This window comes from Argopecten irradians, chromosome 1 (assembly GCF_041381155.1).
Source record: "Argopecten irradians isolate NY chromosome 1, Ai_NY, whole genome shotgun sequence".
NCBI classification, from domain to species: domain Eukaryota; kingdom Metazoa; phylum Mollusca; class Bivalvia; order Pectinida; family Pectinidae; genus Argopecten; species Argopecten irradians.
This window is the reverse complement of record NC_091134.1, coordinates 15,666,909-15,687,522: the sequence shown is the minus strand read 5'-3', so window position 1 is coordinate 15,687,522 and position 20,614 is coordinate 15,666,909. Positions and strand designations below refer to the sequence as shown.

The 20,614-nt window shown below is 34.9% G+C and overlaps 1 protein-coding gene across 1 annotated transcript; it reads left to right on the top strand.

Annotated features, from left to right (window-relative positions):
- The first annotated feature begins 6,353 nt into the window (after positions 1–6,353).
- Positions 6,354–20,081, top strand: LOC138318876 (sodium- and chloride-dependent creatine transporter 1-like). The gene is made up of 13 exons (XM_069261662.1): positions 6,354–6,658; positions 8,263–8,394; positions 8,771–9,038; positions 11,571–11,703; positions 12,095–12,229; positions 12,725–12,828; positions 15,675–15,799; positions 16,141–16,253; positions 16,676–16,807; positions 17,693–17,792; positions 17,905–18,005; positions 18,424–18,591; positions 19,560–20,081. Exons 1-13 carry the CDS (start codon positions 6,535–6,537, stop codon positions 19,668–19,670), a joined length of 1,746 nt encoding a protein of 581 aa, XP_069117763.1. The 5' UTR covers positions 6,354–6,534; the 3' UTR covers positions 19,671–20,081.
- Positions 20,082–20,614: the final 533 nt, after the last annotated feature.

Sequence of the window (20,614 nt, the reverse complement as noted above, 5' to 3'; positions counted from 1 at the left end):
TAGAACAGACACATGTAGGTACTGACCTCTTATCATATAGGTTTAACTTTATTTGTATCAAACTAAAGGTAATATTCATGGCCACGTCATTGAAAGTTATTAATGTCTATGCCGCACACTTCGCTTGCTACAGAGATTCACAATCACGACTGCTACATCCTAACGAGTAATTATAAGAGAGACATAAGATACATGTATGTATATTTTGAAAGGATGAAGGCCTGGATAGGGTTTTAATGCGGAAAACTATATAATTGAAAAAAACGATCACTTTTCACGTCGGACAGGGATTCGAACCCTCACAATATTGTTGAAAAGCAAGTGCAGTGTTTTCTTTATTTATTAGTTAAACGTCCTATTAACAGCCAGAGTGCCACGTTTGTTAGTGGAGGAAAGCCGGAGTACTCTGAGAAAAAACCCACGACCAGCGGTTAATTCCTTACAACTGCTCCATATCGGATTCGAACCCGCAAACCCAGAGGTGGATGGCTTATGTGTATTATTTCGGGACACCTCAACCACTCGGACACCGCTGCTCCTTAGCAAGTAAATGGCCACTGTGTCAACTAACTATTACAAACAATAACATTCAGCGCTCCCTCGAATTATTGAAACACAAAAATACTGCCAATCTCGCATACCGCCAACTGAAGCCCAAGAACGGATTTCTGCTCTGTGTGATCCAACCTTTACGTCTGCCAACATCGTATACCGCCAACAACCATATGCATTGTTCTCAATACCGTTTATATTCTCTCTGTATTATCCAGTACTGTCAAAAATCATTTTAACTATTGTGTGTTAATAATGTTGTTTATTAATTGAATTATACATTATATAATCAGCCACATTCCGTCTGATGCAGTGATCGTTTACTGGTAAGGCTTTGCTTGGATGATTTTATCAGATGTCGTATTACCAGCCAGGGTATGCATGTTTCCGTTCAGTCTAGTTTATACAGCAGTTGCACTAAAATCATATATGTAATTAAAAGATTTTTAGAACTTTCTGCTTATATGGTGACTAGCTGAGATAAAGATGAGTTCAAATTATGATGACCGTTATTCCAATTCATAAACATTATGTTAATAGAGACAAATTCGTTTTACAGCTACTAAAATGGCATTTATGACTCGTATTAACATTTATATTGTATGGAGTTATTTATTTGTTATTTTCATAAGATGTTGTTTATTACTTTATTAAAGACTAAAATATGTGCATGAATTGGAGGCACTGCCTTGATATTGGATATTAAACCATCTGTCCACTTATGCTGTATTTGTATTGTACAGTTGTTTGTCTTCCCGGGTAAGTATTGATTGTGACATCACGTGTTTGCGTGCATGATGTCATACATGTACGTTTAAGAAAAAACGACGTGAATTTTGCTCACAAAATAATGAAGTCACAAAAGATACTTACATTTACCTGCAGGGGAGGAACTTTTGTAATATTGTAAAGACGAAATAAAACAGAAAACTTTATGTAGCTTTATAACAGTACGTCAGAAAATAGAAAAAAATTGTCATTTTCGATTAATTTAGGAGCAGCCGAAATACGACTATCAAATATATTATGGATGGTCTATATAGGGACCGTAGAATCAAACCAAAAATAGATTCCTGGAAATCCCTTTTTGGGCACAAAAGAGAGGTGAATGTTTCGGAGCCTGCTGATTGGGTATTCAGGGGGCATCAGTTTCAAATGTTTAATATGTGGGTAGGGCAATACATGTAGATGTAAAATATATAAAGAAATTTTAAAATTCTGTCAAGTGTGTGTCAAGGGGGAGGTAATCAATATTGGAATTTCATGAATATTTTGGTCAATATTTGGTGCGGAATTCAACATAAGATGGCACCCCCCACATAAAAGTTTAGCAAGATTTTAGATCTTAATTTCTTTTTATTCATAGGTATGCGAGATGCCATTCTTCAAAATTAGTGACAGGTGACCAGACTTGAAAACTCCATTTAACCTGGACAGTGGCAAACGTTAATATATCGTATATAGCGAAATCATTTGGTTCTGCGGTCTCTATATTGGGTGCAATTGAAGAGTGGCCTCCGCTGTTGGTATAGAAATTATTTGTATTTAAGTTCATAAATAGTGTTATACACATAGTGTGAGATGTTCAAATTGACTTAATACTATTAAGAGTTTAAAACCGTGATTCCATTGACATATGTCTTCGTAAATTTCACGTTCATATAAGCAGGTGTATACATGTATTACAGTAAGAAGATTTTCAGAGGCAATAAACTGAAGAAGAAGCCTTTCGTATATAAATTTGCTATATAACCATTACAGTGCTATATAATTTACACCATGAATCATTTCAAATGACTCTTTCTAACCAGGTCAAAAGAATACCTATACAAGCATAACACATGAAATATTAAATTTGCTGTTTGTATGCAAAGCGAGTAAATAATATGACGATATAATCACAATTTGCCTATTTCTGTACACAGTTGAATCTTGTCTACACAATTCCGAGAACTTGCTTTAAAACCTTAACTTATTTGTTCTATCGTTATCCTGTTTATTCCTGAATATCATTTACGTCTCTAAGGAGGACGAGCAAAACAGCTCTTTGTGTCTCACAATGAGTCTCGTTTCTGGATGACGGAACTGTTTTTTCGAGAGAGAAATTCCAAATATTAGAAACTGTAACAAAAGTATTTCAGAAAGAAGAAAAAACAACTTGTAAAGACATCTGAATTACTTATCGCATGGTGGCTCACAATTATATGCAAACATCTTGTGGGAGAAACTTGTATTTACAATGATAACATCCACTCAATCTTACCACAAAATTAAGTTGCCTTCATTTTGAGAGTTGAAATACTTAAAATGTACGATGCATATGTTTTAATTTTACGTCTACATTACACTGAGATGAACAGTCTGACAATGTTATGATGTTACGATCTACAATTTCATTTCACAATTTGACAATGTTATTAGTAAATTTTTAAGTGCAATATGATGCTTTTCTTGAAGCATACAAAAGGCATAGAAAACAAGAACTTTTATAGTACATAAATTCTGTATTAAAACTAAGGTTTATGAGGCATCATAATGTTTGCATGTCCATTTGAATAATTACCAAAGCTTAAATTCATCAAAAGCTAAAGTTTCAAAAGATATCTGAAAAAAATGACATTTAAAAATATTAATATGTCGATTTATATTCCAACAAAGCACGCATCGTTGCATATTTGGGTCACACTTATGTCGACGAGGCTTATATACACTCGGTCTGTACATCTCTATCTAAAAGGCCCACAGCCTTGCCGGAGTAAAATTTAAAGGTTTCTTAAAACACATTGATAACAGAAGAAAATACATATCCATGACTTAAGATGAGGTAACAACACCAAACATAAGAAAGATTTCCTGCGTTATATATGGTAACTGTGGAGATTCATTTGGCTGTTTTGCCGTCCGGCGCAGTAATTGTCAACTACCGCACGGTATTTAAGACGACCCGCGTTATGAAATATTAACATTTCTTTTATTTCATATTTTTCAAAAGATGATGATGAGTGTTGAACTAACGGTATGTTAGTAACTTTTGCGAGTCTAAAAAGTCATTGATCTCGTTTTACATTCCCATTTTAAAATTTTAAAATTTAAAAGCTGTTTCGGAAAGGTAGTGGGGCCTTTAAAACTGTTGCTGGTGACCCCTCCATCTCTCGTCCATCTTTCTCCAAATCCAGCCTGATGCCGCCTCTGCCCGTCTGCTTACTGCTCCCACGAACTTCTTCCTTTCTACTCCCATGAAGCCCAAGCATCTCAGAGTTCTCCACAGTAACTGGCCTGTAAACCCTCAATATCCGACCTCCACTGGAAGGCACCATGTCCTCCAACCTTGTTCTTGGCAATCATCCAAAAGTTGCTGGTACATTAGCCTTTTCCTCTCGTCCTGTTCTCCCATGGTACTGTGAGGTCATCCATAAGAACCTGCTTGGAGTTCTGGGACCACAACACAATGTATGGGCAAAGGGGTGTTGACAGGACTTCCTCTGGAAATCCCATGCGTTAGTGGGTGTCAACCCTCATCTCCAAGTCTGTTGCCGTTGCTAGTATCCCACATCCCTGCACGCTGCTCTTTCCCTTCGGTCCTGCCTTCACAAAGTTGGTGAACTTTGGTCCCTTCGTCAATGCCTCATCTTCTTTCTAGCACTGTCAAGACTCGCAGCTATCTCCTTGAGGACCTCAATTGTGAGAGATAGGTATTACTAGGACAACTATCTGTGTTTAGTGTCGAATGATAGATCGTTATTAGACAGAGAGAATATGTAAAAGCATCATCTATAGTATTAACTGCTTTCTTTTTGCGAGAAGGAAATTTTCGCATCTTTTCGCGAGATAATCTGAACACGATTTAAAATGTTTCGCGAATAATTAATTTTTATTTGTTTTCCGACATTCTGATTATTCATATACTTTGGAAAAAAAAATCCGAGAAAGGCGCGAAAACCCGACGTAATCATGACGTCACAATAGAGACGTCGACGATGCGTATTGATTAAGAAAAAATAATCCAATGGAAAATCAATGGAGTCGTACGTTTAAACGTAATATATGTTATCAAGTAGTCTGAAAAATATATTATAAGCAGATCCACACAGTTTGCAAACAAAATTTCTTTTATAACCCGATGAAGTTAAAACATAATGACATCAATGCTTAAATAATAAAATAATAATCGTAATTACGAATGCATAGTTATCAATAAGAGGCATTGGATACGAACTTATATATTCACAAGTATGTTGAAAACAATTATTTAGAAAACGGAGATAATTAGATTGAGAATTCTGGAAACGTAGCATCGAATTTTGAATGAACGATTTTAGGTCAGTATCTCATATGCATACGACTTCTGATTCTGAAAATGTGCTGCATGTCCTTTTATAATTATAGTAAATATGAATATGATCTATTATTTTATAGCAAAGATCATGGATTTTCGTGCTTTTTCTTAATTTTACTGTAAAACAAATCCCGTTGTGTCGCATTGATATCTTAGCAAATAGTTTAGTTTGGCCAATGACAGTGCCGCTTTAAAAAAAATCTCTCAAAACCCCTTTTCGTCACAAAACTCGACAAAAAATTGTACAGATTAACTCGACAAAAAATTGTTCAGATTATGCAAAAGTTATCTAAAAAATTTAAACCAATGGAAATTGGTGTTACAATTGAAATTAACTTTTTTCAAAATACATGCAAAGGTAATGACGTGTGTTATTCAATCAATTACATCCCTATGTAATTGAGTCAATCCATGGAGATAATCACACACGGTTAGTGAATAACTTTTATAATAAAATGTGTCTTATACAACGTGTATTACTTTAGCTCGTTTTATATCGCCATGACTTGTTAAAACTTATTCGAAAACCCAATGTTAAACGCCGGGAAGTTAACTTGTTTGACAATAATAGTATACCGTGCGGGGTTCGACTCAATCGTCACTAATTATACAAACGAGCGAAACATATAAAAATGATGTTTATATTACGTTTTTCTTCATAATGCTGCACATATATTTATTTTTTATCAAACCTCACACAAAGGTGGTATATGAAATTACAGCTTGGGATTAAATTTGGGATCAAAAGTCCAACCAAAAAGGTCACTGTTAGACACATTTTAATTCTCGGGTGATAGCTTGGGAACACATCAACATAATTTGTTAACATTTCATACTATGATATCATAGGAAGTGGCACAGCTTGGGGTCGAATTTGGGTTCAAAAGGTTAATTACAAAGGTTACTGTTACTAAAAATAGGTTAATAAACAAATTTTAGTTTCTGGATGATAACTTGAGGACATATTAACAGAATTTGTTCAAACTTTATACAATGATAGCATACACATCTTGGGTTTTTTGTATGAGACATCCGGTCACATAATTATAACTTGCCATAGATTAGAAATGCAATTGATGGCAGGGGACGTGTGTTGCTTGCAACTTTTACTGTTAGCTGTTATTTTATATTTCCAATAAAAGCAAAATAACGGAGTCAACATGTGTTACTGATTTTGTTTTCAAGATGTAAAAGATACCGTCATTTATAGGCCATCAACTCATATCTATTTACATTTATATTGACAAATGTATGACTTAAACGTATACATAATTACTATAAAGGACGTCCATCAAACCATATTGAATATGTGGACAGAAACTCCATGTTTGGCGCTGTGTGACTTGTATTTATCCTCAGCCATGTGCATCCATGTGTGGATGGAACTCCCAGCCGGGTTATATTCAAAGTCGAAAGATCACGTGATAACTGTGAAAGGTTGATTAGCTGCAGTTGTAACGCCATCCGTCAGAAGTCTTTTAGGCTCGGTTATAACCGGAACTGGGATGTTAGGCCCCATCAACCAATGAATCAACCGTCCGTCGGAACAACTCTCAATATCAACATAACTGAAATGATTTGTTATAAGGATCAAAGCTAGGAACGTTAAAGGTTATACACAATTTTTCGTACTTCTCAAGTATAAAATGGCGAACCAGTCGCGTGGAAACTGGTCTAACCGACTGGAGTTTTTGTTTTCTTGCATTGGAGTAACTGTTGGACTGGGTAACATCTGGAGATTTCCGTATATCTGTTACAAGAACGGAGGGGGTAGGTGTTTCAGTTCCATTGTCTGTTCTCATACATACATGTTCATACTTATTTAGTAACTAAGACAGTGAAATAACAGTCAACTCATTCGACAAGTCATTAGGGTCGAAATAAAGCAAAGATTTGTTTTGATGTCGTAATCCAGGGTTATCGCATTAAATCATTATTTCAAATGCATCATAGAGTTTGCAAGTGTTTGCGAGACAATTTTCACGTGAGAAGCACTTCAAAGCTGAATGTGCAGTGATCTGTAACGTTTTTCATATTCTAGCTGTTACCATGACGTTAAACTAATAAAAAATAAAACCGAAGTTGTTTCCGGAAATTTCCATCAAGTATATCAAAACTGTGTTTGAAATTTGAAAGCGTTTTCAATGGAATTAAATATGCAGACACAAAAATTTGCTTCACAATCAATGTAAAAAATAAAATAAAAATCATAATACGCGTTTGAGTTTCAGTGTTATCAAAATTTCCAAACAACTTCATGACAACATTTACCTTAGTCCGTACCATTTTATCATCCTCCATGTACATATTAATAATATTCCTGTTACAAACTTTATATCTCAATTTATATATTTTGTTAGAGCATTCTTCTATCTTATAACAGTTGTGACAAATATCTACAACCTCTCATGTAAATCACTCTTATTGGCCCGCATAAAGGTACACTGAAGGTGATGGGAATGTGAGAGGAATACAAATCAAACGATTACGTGAAAAAAACCCACATAGCAATGCATGTGCAATCATATATGCCTTCCTTTCCACGTCTGAACAGGAACAAATCTCGACTGTCCTTCTGATCTAATCTTCCAAAATGCATTATTATTATTACCGCTCGTTGCACTTACGAAGCAAACAATAAGGAATTGCAATAGCTGTTTGTTAGTTATTCGTGCTAAATTCTTATTACACGAATGATAAATAATCCATAAAAAGTTTCGAACTACCTAAAAGTATATGATATTCTGTTATTACAAAATATTTCCATATTTAGATAAGCAAATGAAATTTGATGTCGTTATCAGGACTAGACTTTTATTATAGTATACACTGTTGAAATTGTTTGTCTCGCTGATTCATATCAACCTTTCTGTACTGACAAAAACTATTACGTGGTCCTATCATCGTGAAACACCTGTTACGGCGGTAGGACAGCGAAACCGAACTTATACATTTCTTTCGCTAGAAGTAAAATATGAAAATATGATTTTAATATCTGTCTCGTAATAGTACCCCTAAACCACACTTGTAAATAAATTATGTTCCCGGAGACATGGAATATATATCTACCTTTTACACTTATAACTTAAATACTAAATCACCCTTAGACTGCAATATGAATACCTGATATCACGTCGTGCATTCGAATGGGGTTTTGAAATGAGATGAAACATGATAACAATGTTTTAAATTTGTTTTATTTCATTTGATTTATACAAAATTCTGTGGCCTCATGTATTTTGCCATTAATGTTACACAGGTAGCCTTACGCCTACTTGACTTTATCAATAAGAAGACGACATACTGAAATATCTATTCTAAAACGTCGAGTTATAATATGCCTTCAATCTTTATTTAACTTGTTACTGTTGCAGGTGCATTCCTCATCCCATACTTCCTGTGTCTGTTCCTTATCGGAACACCATGTGTCTTTCTGCAATTTTCGTACGCCCAGTACTCAAATCTCGGACCAGGAAAAGTTTGGGAATGTTGTCCATTGTTCAAAGGTACCGGTATGATACGGGTCTGCTGTTCATCTAATGTACATGTATCACCATTCAAATAATATATCAGATACCACGCAGCTCAGTAAATATCTGCATACTATTGATTGACAGAAACGTTGTTATTTCTGCGTTTCGAAAGTTAACAAGGTTAATGATAATCATAAGTAATAACGAGTAGAAATTTCGTAATAATACGTATTAATTTGAGAAAAGGTTCAAGATTAGATGCGTTAAGTTTCAAAATATGATAAAAAGTTTCCATGGAAACCAACATAACTCTAAGATAAAAGAAGTTAAACATACTCACTCATTATATTAATGTATAAAAAATGTACATAATGGCACACTGTCAAAGAATATCATTGATTTTATACAGGAATTGGTTATGGAATGATGACCTTGACCTTCATAGTAGGGACCTACTATTCAGTGATCCTATCCTGGACCCTTTACTACTTTGGAAGTTCCTTCTTCCCGACCGTACCTTGGTCCACGTGTGGTAATGATTGGAACACAGAAATATGTTCTGTAAGAACTCGGATGTATAGCAACGGAACCGGAAACGAATCCATGTTGATAAATAACACTTATATCAACGGAGATACTAATATTACACGCAAACCTCCATCTGAGGAATTCTGGGAGTAAGTTTAGTTTTTTTCCCATACAACGGAGAACTTATATTTTCATTCCGTCTATTTGTTATTTTAATTGTAGACTTACTCTTTCAGCATATTTTGTTGGCATTCTGTTTTTCTTTGGCGAAAGGATTATGTATGTCTCTTTCGATCTCCAAATCCATCAAATTTTCAAAAGTGTTATTTAGTGATCAAATTGTTGTATTTGTAATATATAGTACATCCCTGATTCAACTATAATGATTTTTTTTTAATTTAGAAACTTTCCTTTTTAATTTATTTCATCACAACGATTATTTTTTATTTATTTCAAGCACCTGTAATAAGATCAAATGTCTTAGCGTTGATTTCTGTTCAACTCAAATGACTTGATTAGATTTGGAATTCTTACAAAGCTGTGCGAAACAGAAATTGCCATGACTAAAAGCATTTGCCACGTACCTTCAAGTGTGTCAAATAAACCATAAAAACAATTTCAATCCAATGGGATAAAAGAGTCATGAATTAAGTACGACTTTCCTGCATTTTTATAGATCCATAATAAGTAGAACGGACAAATATTATGCTGTTCAGTGATAACAGACGAGTTAAAATGGTATTTCAGGACAATAATCAATCGATTTAACTCCGGAGTTGTTTCGTATTCTCCGTTTTTAATAATTATCTGTATATTTGTATATTTTAAACAAAGTGTACTTTCTGTTTGACAACTATCTGGTTTGACTATATAACTGTATGAGGTCATCAGAACATCGTTTGCCATTTACACATCTTACAAAATCACCATCTTCAGTGTATATACATTGTATGTACTTATCAAAAGTCCATATCACGCAATGAGAGTATAGCATTATCAATGAACAGTATAAGGCTTTCCTAACATCCATACTAACTGATAGTGTATCTATTAGATAAATCACGCAATTTTAATATATGATATTATCCTATTTTAATGTTAAACTTACTGACACAGTTATCAGACAGAATACGCATTGAATGGGTGAAGTACTTGCTGGTTACTCGCTTTTGTTTGTTTGTTTGTTTGATTAATTAACGTCCTATTAACAGCTATGGTCATGTAAGGACGTCCTCCCATGTATGTGGTGTGCTGCGTGTATGATATGCGAGGTGCGTGTTTAGGGAGAATGCGTTATATTCATGTTGTGTCTTCTTGTATAGTGGAACTGTTGCCCTTTTTATAGTGCTATATCACCAAGCAACCCACACCCCATCCGGTCACATTATACTGACAACGAGCGAACCAGTCGTCCTACTCCCTGTATGCTGAGCGATAACCACGTATAGGCTTAGTCCTTTCCCATCGGTAGTTTGATATTTGTTTGACCTATTTAGATTATAATGTTGAAAATCGGTCAATTTTAAGTTGACAGTGGAAGTTAAAAAATCGTTTAGTAAATATTTTAACGATATTCTTATATGGAATGAGAAATTATTCTTTGAATAGTTTTTGAAGATACACATTGGATTTGGAAATGGAATTAATGAAACTTTCTGAGTGAATTATAATGAATTAACACAGGTTGTAATGTGTATTTTTACCAGATTTCCATGGTTTTGACCGCCCAAGAATTGGGTGTTTGTTAGGTATAATTTTTTGAAGATATGACAAAAACCAGTGTTTTGTTAATTCTTTTAAAAAATATAACTGTTACTGTTATTCAAAAGTAAACCAATTATATTTGCTCAGAAAAGTAACATATTATATTCCTACTCCCTTTACAATGCAGATCGAAGATTTGATTTCAACGGATTAAAGGTTTAAAAACAACGTGAAACTGATGTTATTTCTTAATATTCTGCCAGCAGTAGAAATCTTACTTTGATACATTTTTCATATGCCAAACTTGTTGCAAATAGAGACAAATATCTTTTTGTAAAAAAGACGAAAACTCATTGACCAAGGATGAATCGAGATTTTGACGAGACTGAAACCACACCAGAGAGGTTTCTTAATCAAATTTCACTAATCGTTAATGAGACTTTATAATGTCATATCCAAGGAAAAGGTATTACATTGTGTGAATTGGCATTCAATGTGAGTGCGCTCAATCTATAACACATGCGAGTATAGTGATAGTACACAACGTTGTTTGATCGATACCAAAAATAAAAAAGTCTAGTACCTGCTAACCGAGTTCAGGTATCCATGGGTATAATGGACTGTTTTTCCAATAAAGTGATTAAAAACAAATAATTCCAACACATCTTCCCGTCTCTTCAATTGAAACTAACAGAAATTGTAGATTTATCTAATACAACCCTCTCATTTGAATCACAACATATGTCAATTTATTTATCATTTGAAACAAATAATAAAACGTATCGTATGTGATACCGATTTAGCATCAAAGAAAAAAACGTCGCATTTCAGATTGTTTCTAAAAATCTTTTACTCCTTTATATTTTTTTCAATTTAAACCTTAGACTTAATAAATAGTAATTATTGTCATTTATATTGGCGTCCTTCAATTTAGACTATGATTAAATGTTTATTAATGATGGCATTACTAACTTCAGGAACAATGTCCTACAGCTAACCGAAGGTATACAGACCATGGGGACAGTTCGCTGGGAGTTACTCCTAGGGGTGCTCGCCACTTCTATCGTCATCTTTCTTTGTCTAATCAAAGGAATTCATTCTTCAGGAAAGGTATGTCTACACATTACTTTCTATCCGTTCTTAATTTCGTCAGGTAACACCGGTATGTAATCATAACGTTTACATTTAAAATGTTTTGTAGATCGTATTGTATTTTTATGTTATCATTTGCCTATAAGATAATGAATAATGCAGGTATTTAAAAAAATATCCAGTGTGACTTTGAAAAAACAGGTTATATAACACTTCGGAATCTTTCAGAGGTTCTCAAATAAGATTAAGAGATATGTTATACAATGTACTACAATATTTCTTTCTCATTAGGAACATTTGGGGAGATCTTTTTAGATTCTTATATCTTTAGACATATGCTAATAAGTCTTGTTTCCAATGGTACATATCTGATACCCTAAGAATGTATTATTTTTTTAACTGTTATTAGGTTATGTACGTAATGGCATCAATACCGTACGTGTTCCTGACAGCTCTGCTGATCAGGGGGTTAACACTGCCAGGATCTATACAAGGATTTAAGTACTACATGCTGCCCAGATGGCAGGAACTCCTCAAGTTAGACGTAAATATTTGCACTTACGATGTGTAATTATTGTATACATTTATGCTGTAAACTAATTTGTTTTCGAGACTACAGAATTTCTCGAATTCCAATTCAAAACATATTTGTGAAGATTATTAGTTTCGCGAACAAAAGTTAAATGGAAATACCTTTCAATACAATGTTGAAGATAATAAACTTTCGCAAATATTCCTTGATCACGATTTCAATAAATCGCAGGCGAAAAAAAGAGAAGTTTTATAGTATGTGTAAAAGTTATTCTGATCTGTAAGAATATGGAGCATACCGACAGTCAGACTCGATTCGATATGCATATGCTTTCATCAGATCCGGCAAAAGTGAAATGATTTCTTTGAGAAAACCATCTGCAAGATAAAACATAAATCAAAGATCAAGTAGAAACTGTTTTCTGCTATGAAGTTTGTACTGTATACCGCGTTTCCATGTTACTTAATAGCAGGTTTAACAGTATTTATATGGTTTCTTTTTCCACAGGTTTGGGTGGATGCGGCGGCACAGACGTTTTACTCCTTGAGTCTGTCGTCTGGTGCTTTGATCGTGTTGGCCAGTCATAACAAATTCCACAACAATATATACAGGTACAATATCACGACAGCTGTATGATTATCTCTCAAACATGAACAAAACTTAGTAGGGGGCTAGCTCAGTTGTTAAGCACCCTGACTCACTACTGTAATCCTAATCGTGTGATCAATTTAAAACTATTAGGTACTGTTACATTTCAATTTTTTCAAATTTTTTCCATTTCTCATACATGGCAAGACAATTGTACGTCAAATTTCAAGTAGACTCCCCTGACAAGTGCTCGAGAAAAACACACGGATAAGGCTGTTAAATTAAAAATAATTACCTACTATTGAAGTTTGTGTTATTCTAATTTAGAACAGACTTATGGCGAATATTTTCAACAAAATTAAGATTAAGTTCACGTGTTGGTTCGTTTACGGCAGCGAGTCAAAGACCATTGTCAAAATTGTGGAAATTGCGTAAGGAGGGAACAGTTCCCGAACATTTTACAACTTTTAACCTAGAGAAGATTATCGTCTACAGAGTTGTTTATGATTCTGCCTTAAGCATGCTGATTTATATTGCATTAATAAAGGCTGAACATAATAATGTATGATATACAATGCAATTTCTATATTTGACATTATTTTAATGTTCAACAATAGCATTGTTTTTATTTTACAGGGACGACGCAATGACAAATCCGTATTTTGACACTAGCTCTTTTGTATATATTACAGGGATGCGATGACAATCCCGATGTTTGACACAAGCGTTTTTTAGTCATTTTACAGGGACGCGATGATTATTCTGATGTTTAACATTAACGGTTTTTAACAGGGCATGACACTAGCGCCATCTTCCATTCAACAGGGACGCGATGACTTTCCCGATATCTGACCCTAGTTCCGTGTCTAATTTTCAGGGACGCGATGACAATCCCGATGTTTGAAACTAGCGCCATTTTCCATTTTACAGGGATGCGATGATAATCCCGATGTTTGATACTAGCTCCTTTGTCTAATTTACAGGGACGCGATGATCATTCCGATGTTGACACTAGTTCCTTTGTCTATTTTACAGAGATGCGATGATCGTTCCGATGTTGACACTAGTTCCTTTGTCTATTTTACAGAGATGCGATGATCATTCCGATGTTGACACTAGTTCCTTTGTCTATTTTGCAGAGACGCGATGATCATTCCGATGTTGACACTAGTTCCTTTGTATATTTTACAGAGATGCGATGATCATTCCGATGTTGACACTAGTTCCTTTGTCTATTTTGCAGAGACGCGATGATCATTCCGATGTTGACACTAGTTCCTTTGTCTATTTTGCAGAGACGCGATGATCATTCCGATGTTGACACTAGTTCCTTTGTCTATTTTGCAGAGACGCGATGATCATTCCGATGTTGACACTAGTTCCTTTGTATATTTTACAGAGATGCGATGATAATCCCGATGTTTGATACTAGCTCCTTTGTCTAATTTACAGGGACGCGATGATCATTCCGATGTTGACACTAGTTCCTTTGTATATTTTACAGAGATGCGATGATCATTCCGATGTTGACACTAGTTCCTTTGTCTATTTTACAGGAGATGCGATGATCATTCCGATGTTGACACTAGTTCCTTTGTCTATTTTGCAGAGACGCGATGATCATTCCGATGTTGACACTAGCTCCTTTGTCTATTTTGCAGAGACGCGATGATCATTCCGATGTTGACACTAGTTCCTTTGTCTATTTTGCAGAGACGCGATGATCATTCCGATGTTGACACTAGTTCCTTTGTCTATTTTACAGAGATGCGATGATCATTCCGATGTTGACACTAGTTCCTTTGTCTATTTTACTGAGATGCGATGATCATCATTCCGATGTTGACACTAGTTCCTTTGTATATTTTACAGAGATGCGATGATCATTCCGATGTTGACACTAGTTCCTTTGTCTATTTTGCAGAGACGCGATGATCATTCATTCCGATGTTGACACTAGTTCCTTTGTCTATTTTGCAGAGACGCGATGATCATTCCGATGTTGACACTAGTTCCTTTGTATATTTTACAGAGATGCGATGATCATTCCGATGTTGACACTAGTTCCTTTGTATATTTTTACAGAGATGCGATGATCATTCCGATGTTGACACTAGTTCCTTTGTCTATTTTGCAGAGACGCGATGATCATTCCGATGTTGACACTAGTTCCTTTGTATATTTTACAGAGATGCGATGATCATTCCGATGTTGACACTAGTTCCCTTGTATATTTTACTGAGATGCGATGATCATTCCGATGTTGACACTAGTTCCTTTGTATATTTTACTGAGATGCGATGATCATTCCGATGTTGACACTAGTTCCTTTGTCTATTTTACAGAGATGCGATGATCATTCCGATGTTGACACTAGTTCCTTTGTATATTTTACAGAGACGCGATGATCATTCGGATGTTGACACTAGTTCCTTTGTCTATTAACAGAGACGCGATGACAATTCTGATGTTTGACATTAGCACTATTTTCCATTTGACAAGGACGCATGTAAGTTCTTTGACACTAGCCCCATTGTCTATTTTACAGGGACGCGATGACAATCCTGATGTTTGACACTAGCGTTATTTTCTATTTTACAGAGACGCTATATATGACAGATCCTATGTTTGACACTAGCTCCTTTGTCTATTTTACATGGATGCGATGATCATTTCAATGTTTGACACTAGCTCATTTGTCTATTAACAGAGACGCGATGACAGATTCGATGTTTGACACGAGCTCCTTTGTCTATTTCACAGGGATGCGATGATCATTCCAATGTTTGACACTAGCTACATTGTCTATTTTACAGGGATGCGATGATAATTCCTATGTTTGACACTAACTCCATTGTCTATTTTACAGAGATGCGATGATAATTCCGATGTTTGACGCCTTCACCAGCTGGTTTGCAGGCTGTGTTGTATTTGTAACGTTAGGATACATGGCACAGGAGGCGAACTTATCGATTGAAGACGTCGTTGATCAAGGTATTAAAACATCATCTTTTATTACTACGAGATATTACCTTGATAAAATACAAATACTCTCACTTTCATTCGTTAATGTTCTTTTATACTATGTAGTTGTTAAAATTTCGCAGGTGTAAAATTTCGTGATTTATTATTTAGAACTTTTTCGTGGGGGCTTATATTCGCGAATTATATCTTTTGAAAAAATCATTCATATGACAGGCTCTGATATGGAAAACTATAATTTTGATTTTCGCGAGTCGTTTGTTTTCGCGAATTGGGAAAAATCGCAACATTTGCGAAATTTAAATCCTCGGGAATATTAGCAATTATACAGTAAATAAATGACTATGTTCAAGGTCCTGGTATTGCGTTCATTGTGTACCCCGAGGCACTGGCAACTCTCAAGTTACCACAGCTCTGGTCAGCTCTCTTCTTCCTTATGCTGTTTACAGTTGGTCTAGATTCTCAGGTATATTATCTACATTTCAATCTTAAAGTAGATGTTTTTGATTGCTCTTCATACTTGCTGAGTACTTACCAGCCCGAAACTTTCACAAGATCTTCTCTATTTCATACATCCATATTTTTATTATAATTAACCAGATTAGGAAACAGACAAGGACAAAATATTCGTGGTAGAAGACAAAAGTAAGAGCGATATGATATTGAAGAATTTATCGACAATAGCCAAAGACGTGATTTATCACGATTTTCAAAAGACAAATATCTGTATCACATGTTTCATGCTTAGAATTCTCTTTTGTCTTCTAACTTTAAGCTATTTTAAATACGTGTCATACATCATTTTCTAAAGCCATAATGACTTGAATAGCTTTCAGATGTCGACTTACATTACTTTTCTCCATGTTATCCACGCATTTTTGTTCACAGATTGTTCATATGCAACTGCTATATACTGGGCTAACAGATACCTGGCCAAATAAATTTGGGCGCCGTAGACTACTGACAGTCGCAGTGATTTTATTACTCTCCTCAATTATTGGTATCGTATTCGTCATGCAGGTACGTTATACAGATCATGCATACCATACCATAGGACCATGTACATTTCGACAGCTGTTTCATGGTCACTTGTACATGTACGTGACATATCTCGCCTGTTACGGTATATCTTATGAGCTTTACACTCACAAACAAGCTTTATATATCAAGGAATATTTATAATCATTTTTTTAATAACTATGGTACCGCTGGTCACCATAGAAGCTACGATTGTTGCCGAACGGAAGTAGGAAAGTTCATGACCCGTTCTCGGAACATTCGGAATGACCTTACATAGTTAGGATAGTCTAATGTTTTTTACAGTAACGACGTCAGCTATCTTCGGCTTGTTTGAAAAATGGGACCAACTTAATGAGGTTCAATATTTACTTGATTTCTTATCAAATGTTTCTGAATCATTATCGCTCCTCTTGACTTCCGGTCCATGATTTACAACAGGATTTTTTTTTTTCAATATTCTTCTAAATCATAAAACATTCAGACAGGCACTGATATTGAGACTTCATGTTATTTGTGGGAAAGCAACATTTGATAAATCCGTTGCTTGGTTATTCAAGCAACAGGCCAACACATAGGCGTATTTTTTTTGTATTTTTTTGTTTTTTGTTTTGTTATTTATGGAAAATCGCCATTTTATATTGTCCGATATCAATTATTGAGGACTATGTATAGCAAAACGAGCGTTTAAATTCACGGTCAAACAATTAAATCAGGGGGTAATATATAAACTTAAGTTGTATTTTCCTACAAACAATTCGCTCCTTTCTTAATACAAAAAAAAGAAATTATCTTAATTAATGATTAGCGATTTTAATAGTATACCGTCCTATCCCTGATTACAGATGTATTTACAAATATCTACTTCTTTTGTCCCATTTTATACAGGGCGGTATGTACGTCTTACAGCTGACAGACTGGTACCTATCAAGTTTATCGATATTGTTACTGGTGGGCTCGGAAACAATTGTCCTAGCGTGGGTATACGGTAGGTACTATACAGTTAACGTTTTAATAACGCAATCACATGTATTTTCATTAGAGGGAAGGTCGTCAAGCATTGATCAAAGTTATTCTCTAAAACATCAGTTCCCTTGCAGGCTCCGGACGTATCTATGACAATATCGAGGCAATGATCGGTTACCGGCCGAATAAGCTTTGGATGATTCTCTGGAAGTTTGTAACGCCTTTCCTCTGTTTCGTGAGTATGGTCTTTGTAAGGCAACTCATTGTTTCTGTTTTTCATAAGTTAAAAAGACATGATTTACATTCTATGATACTTCAAAACAAGTCATGGCACTAGCATATACTATTAAAAGCAAAGCAGAAATACTATATAATTTGTATAATTAAGAATGTTTAAAAACCATTTTCCCTCTGAAGTCTTGTTTTTGTGTAGTTTTTGTGAGTGTGTGTATGGGGTGTGTTTGAATTAATGTTAATTAATCAAAATCTTCATCTACAGGATATATTTTGGCTCAAGAATGAAAAGAAAGCTTGTGTCGCAACTTTAATTCATTCTTGATCCTCGCCAACTAAATTTACAACTAAAGTTAATGACGGATACTGATCATATATATGTATTCTTCTTATTATAGTGCTTTAATGTTCTAATTCAGGGGTTATGGTTGATAGGAGTGATCAACCACCAGCCTGTGTCCTATGGTTCCACTGCCTACCCTGGTTGGTCTATAGGAATAGGCTGGATCATCGCCTTCCTCCCTCTTATACCTATACCAGTAACGATGTACATCATTCTGAAGCAGCAACATGGCAGCCTAAGGGAGGTAATGTATATTCCTAAGGGAGGTAATGCATATTCTTGAGGGAGATAAAGTATATTACTAGTGAGGTGATGCATATTCCTAAAGGAGGTAATGTAAATTCCTAAGGGTGGTAATGTATATTCCTAAGGGAGATAATGTATATTCCTATTGAGGTGATACATGTTCCTAACGGATGTGATGTATATTCCTAACGGAGGTCATGTATATTCCTAAGGGAGAAAATGTAAATTCCTAAGGGAGGTAATATACATGTATATTCTGCATACAAAACAGGTCAGGGCTAAGTTCCACGAACATTCCTTAAATTTAAGGAATTCCTTAACTTAAAATTATCCTTAGGAAAGCATTACAAATTTAAAGGAAGGCTCCTCGACTTGAGGTTTTTCCTTAACTTTTGTAATCCTTTTCTACGGGGAAATTTAAGTTAAGGAATTCCTTAATTAAAGTTAATAAAAGTTAGGAATGTTCGTGAAGCTAGGCCCAGTTCATATTCTTGTAAACTAACTTACTAATGTGGCAACCTATTTTCGCATTTCTATGCCAAATAAATTTGATATAGCGATTTTACTTCTTATATTATTTAGTGACATGCATGTGGTCTGTTGTACATGTACCTACGTTTGAAACATGTCAGCGGCGATGGATTTCCGAATTTTTTATTTGATTTGCAGTTGTGGGTTTTCTACGAAATTATTTCCCTAGATAGCGGGCTGTCATAACTGTAACATTGTAATAAAAATACACTTTCACGTGCGGATATGAAGGATATGGAAATTCTACCTTCGGATTCAAAAACTGTTGTAAAACCCATGGTTGTGACTCTTTTGTAGAATATCCTTCATATTCACATAGCAAGGAGTCTTATGATATATATTTTACTATTGTTCACTGAATTTTAATTTTGTCAGTTTTGAAATAGGATGTCCTTATAGTAAATTTAAGCTCATTGGATGACTGTTCTGTTTCAGAGATTCAGAAAATCATTGAACCCTACAAAGGAATGGAAGCCGGCAATTTCATCCATGCAAGATGATAAAGACGTTGAAATGAAACTTAATGGAAATGCTAGTTATATGTGATGCACAATATTGAAGATATACTTGAACTTGTAAATCGAATGTCTTGTAGCAAGGTCCGCCCTATTTTAAAGGTGCATACCTTTACCAAAACGGTTTCAATTTTTAAAACGTAACTGCTAATTTTGTAGATTCTTAAAAGTTCTTAATAGATTACGGTATACTACAATTATCATAACTTCCTAAACATTTTTAAAAAGAGATATTAATTTTTTTTTAATATTAGATTTTCATGACGCTGGTTGTTCCGCCGACGTCCTAATTACTGTGTAGTAGTTGAATATCACAACGTCATTCGGCAAAATAGCTAAAGGAACCTTAATTGGTAAATTTACATAGGAAATGATGCATGTCTTTTTGTGGTAACTTTATCTCAACCCATCAGCTTCACTTATAGGTAATTTAAAGAAAACATTGACGATCATTTGCTCAAATTGAACATTAAATTAAAACTTAATGTGTTGTAGGAAGGAACGAAGCAAACATTATTCCGAAATGTACAGTCTAAAGTAAAAGACAACAAAATACTAGGGAATACATGTTAAGTAGTGGACCTATGTGTTATTAATAATACAGTTTGTTAGTGACCTAATACGGAAAAATGTTGGGTCGAAAATAAAATTTATCGGGCGAGGCGAAGCCGAGCCTGACACATGTTTATATGAGACCCAATATTTTTCCGTATTAGGTCACTTACAAACTGTGTAACGAATTTATCTCGTCGATGACCCTTTCCATTTAGTAACTGCAAAATGAATAATGTATGGAGACCAAAACGACTCAAACTTAAACAATTTTCACCTCATTGAAAACTCGAATGTGTTGTCATTGTCCATTTCTGTTAAATAATCCTAAATAAGTGTTGCCGATTTTGGTTTGCTTTGAAAGTGGTCATCAGCGCTATCATTCAAACATTTGACCGCAATCTTGTTGCTAATGACGTTAGG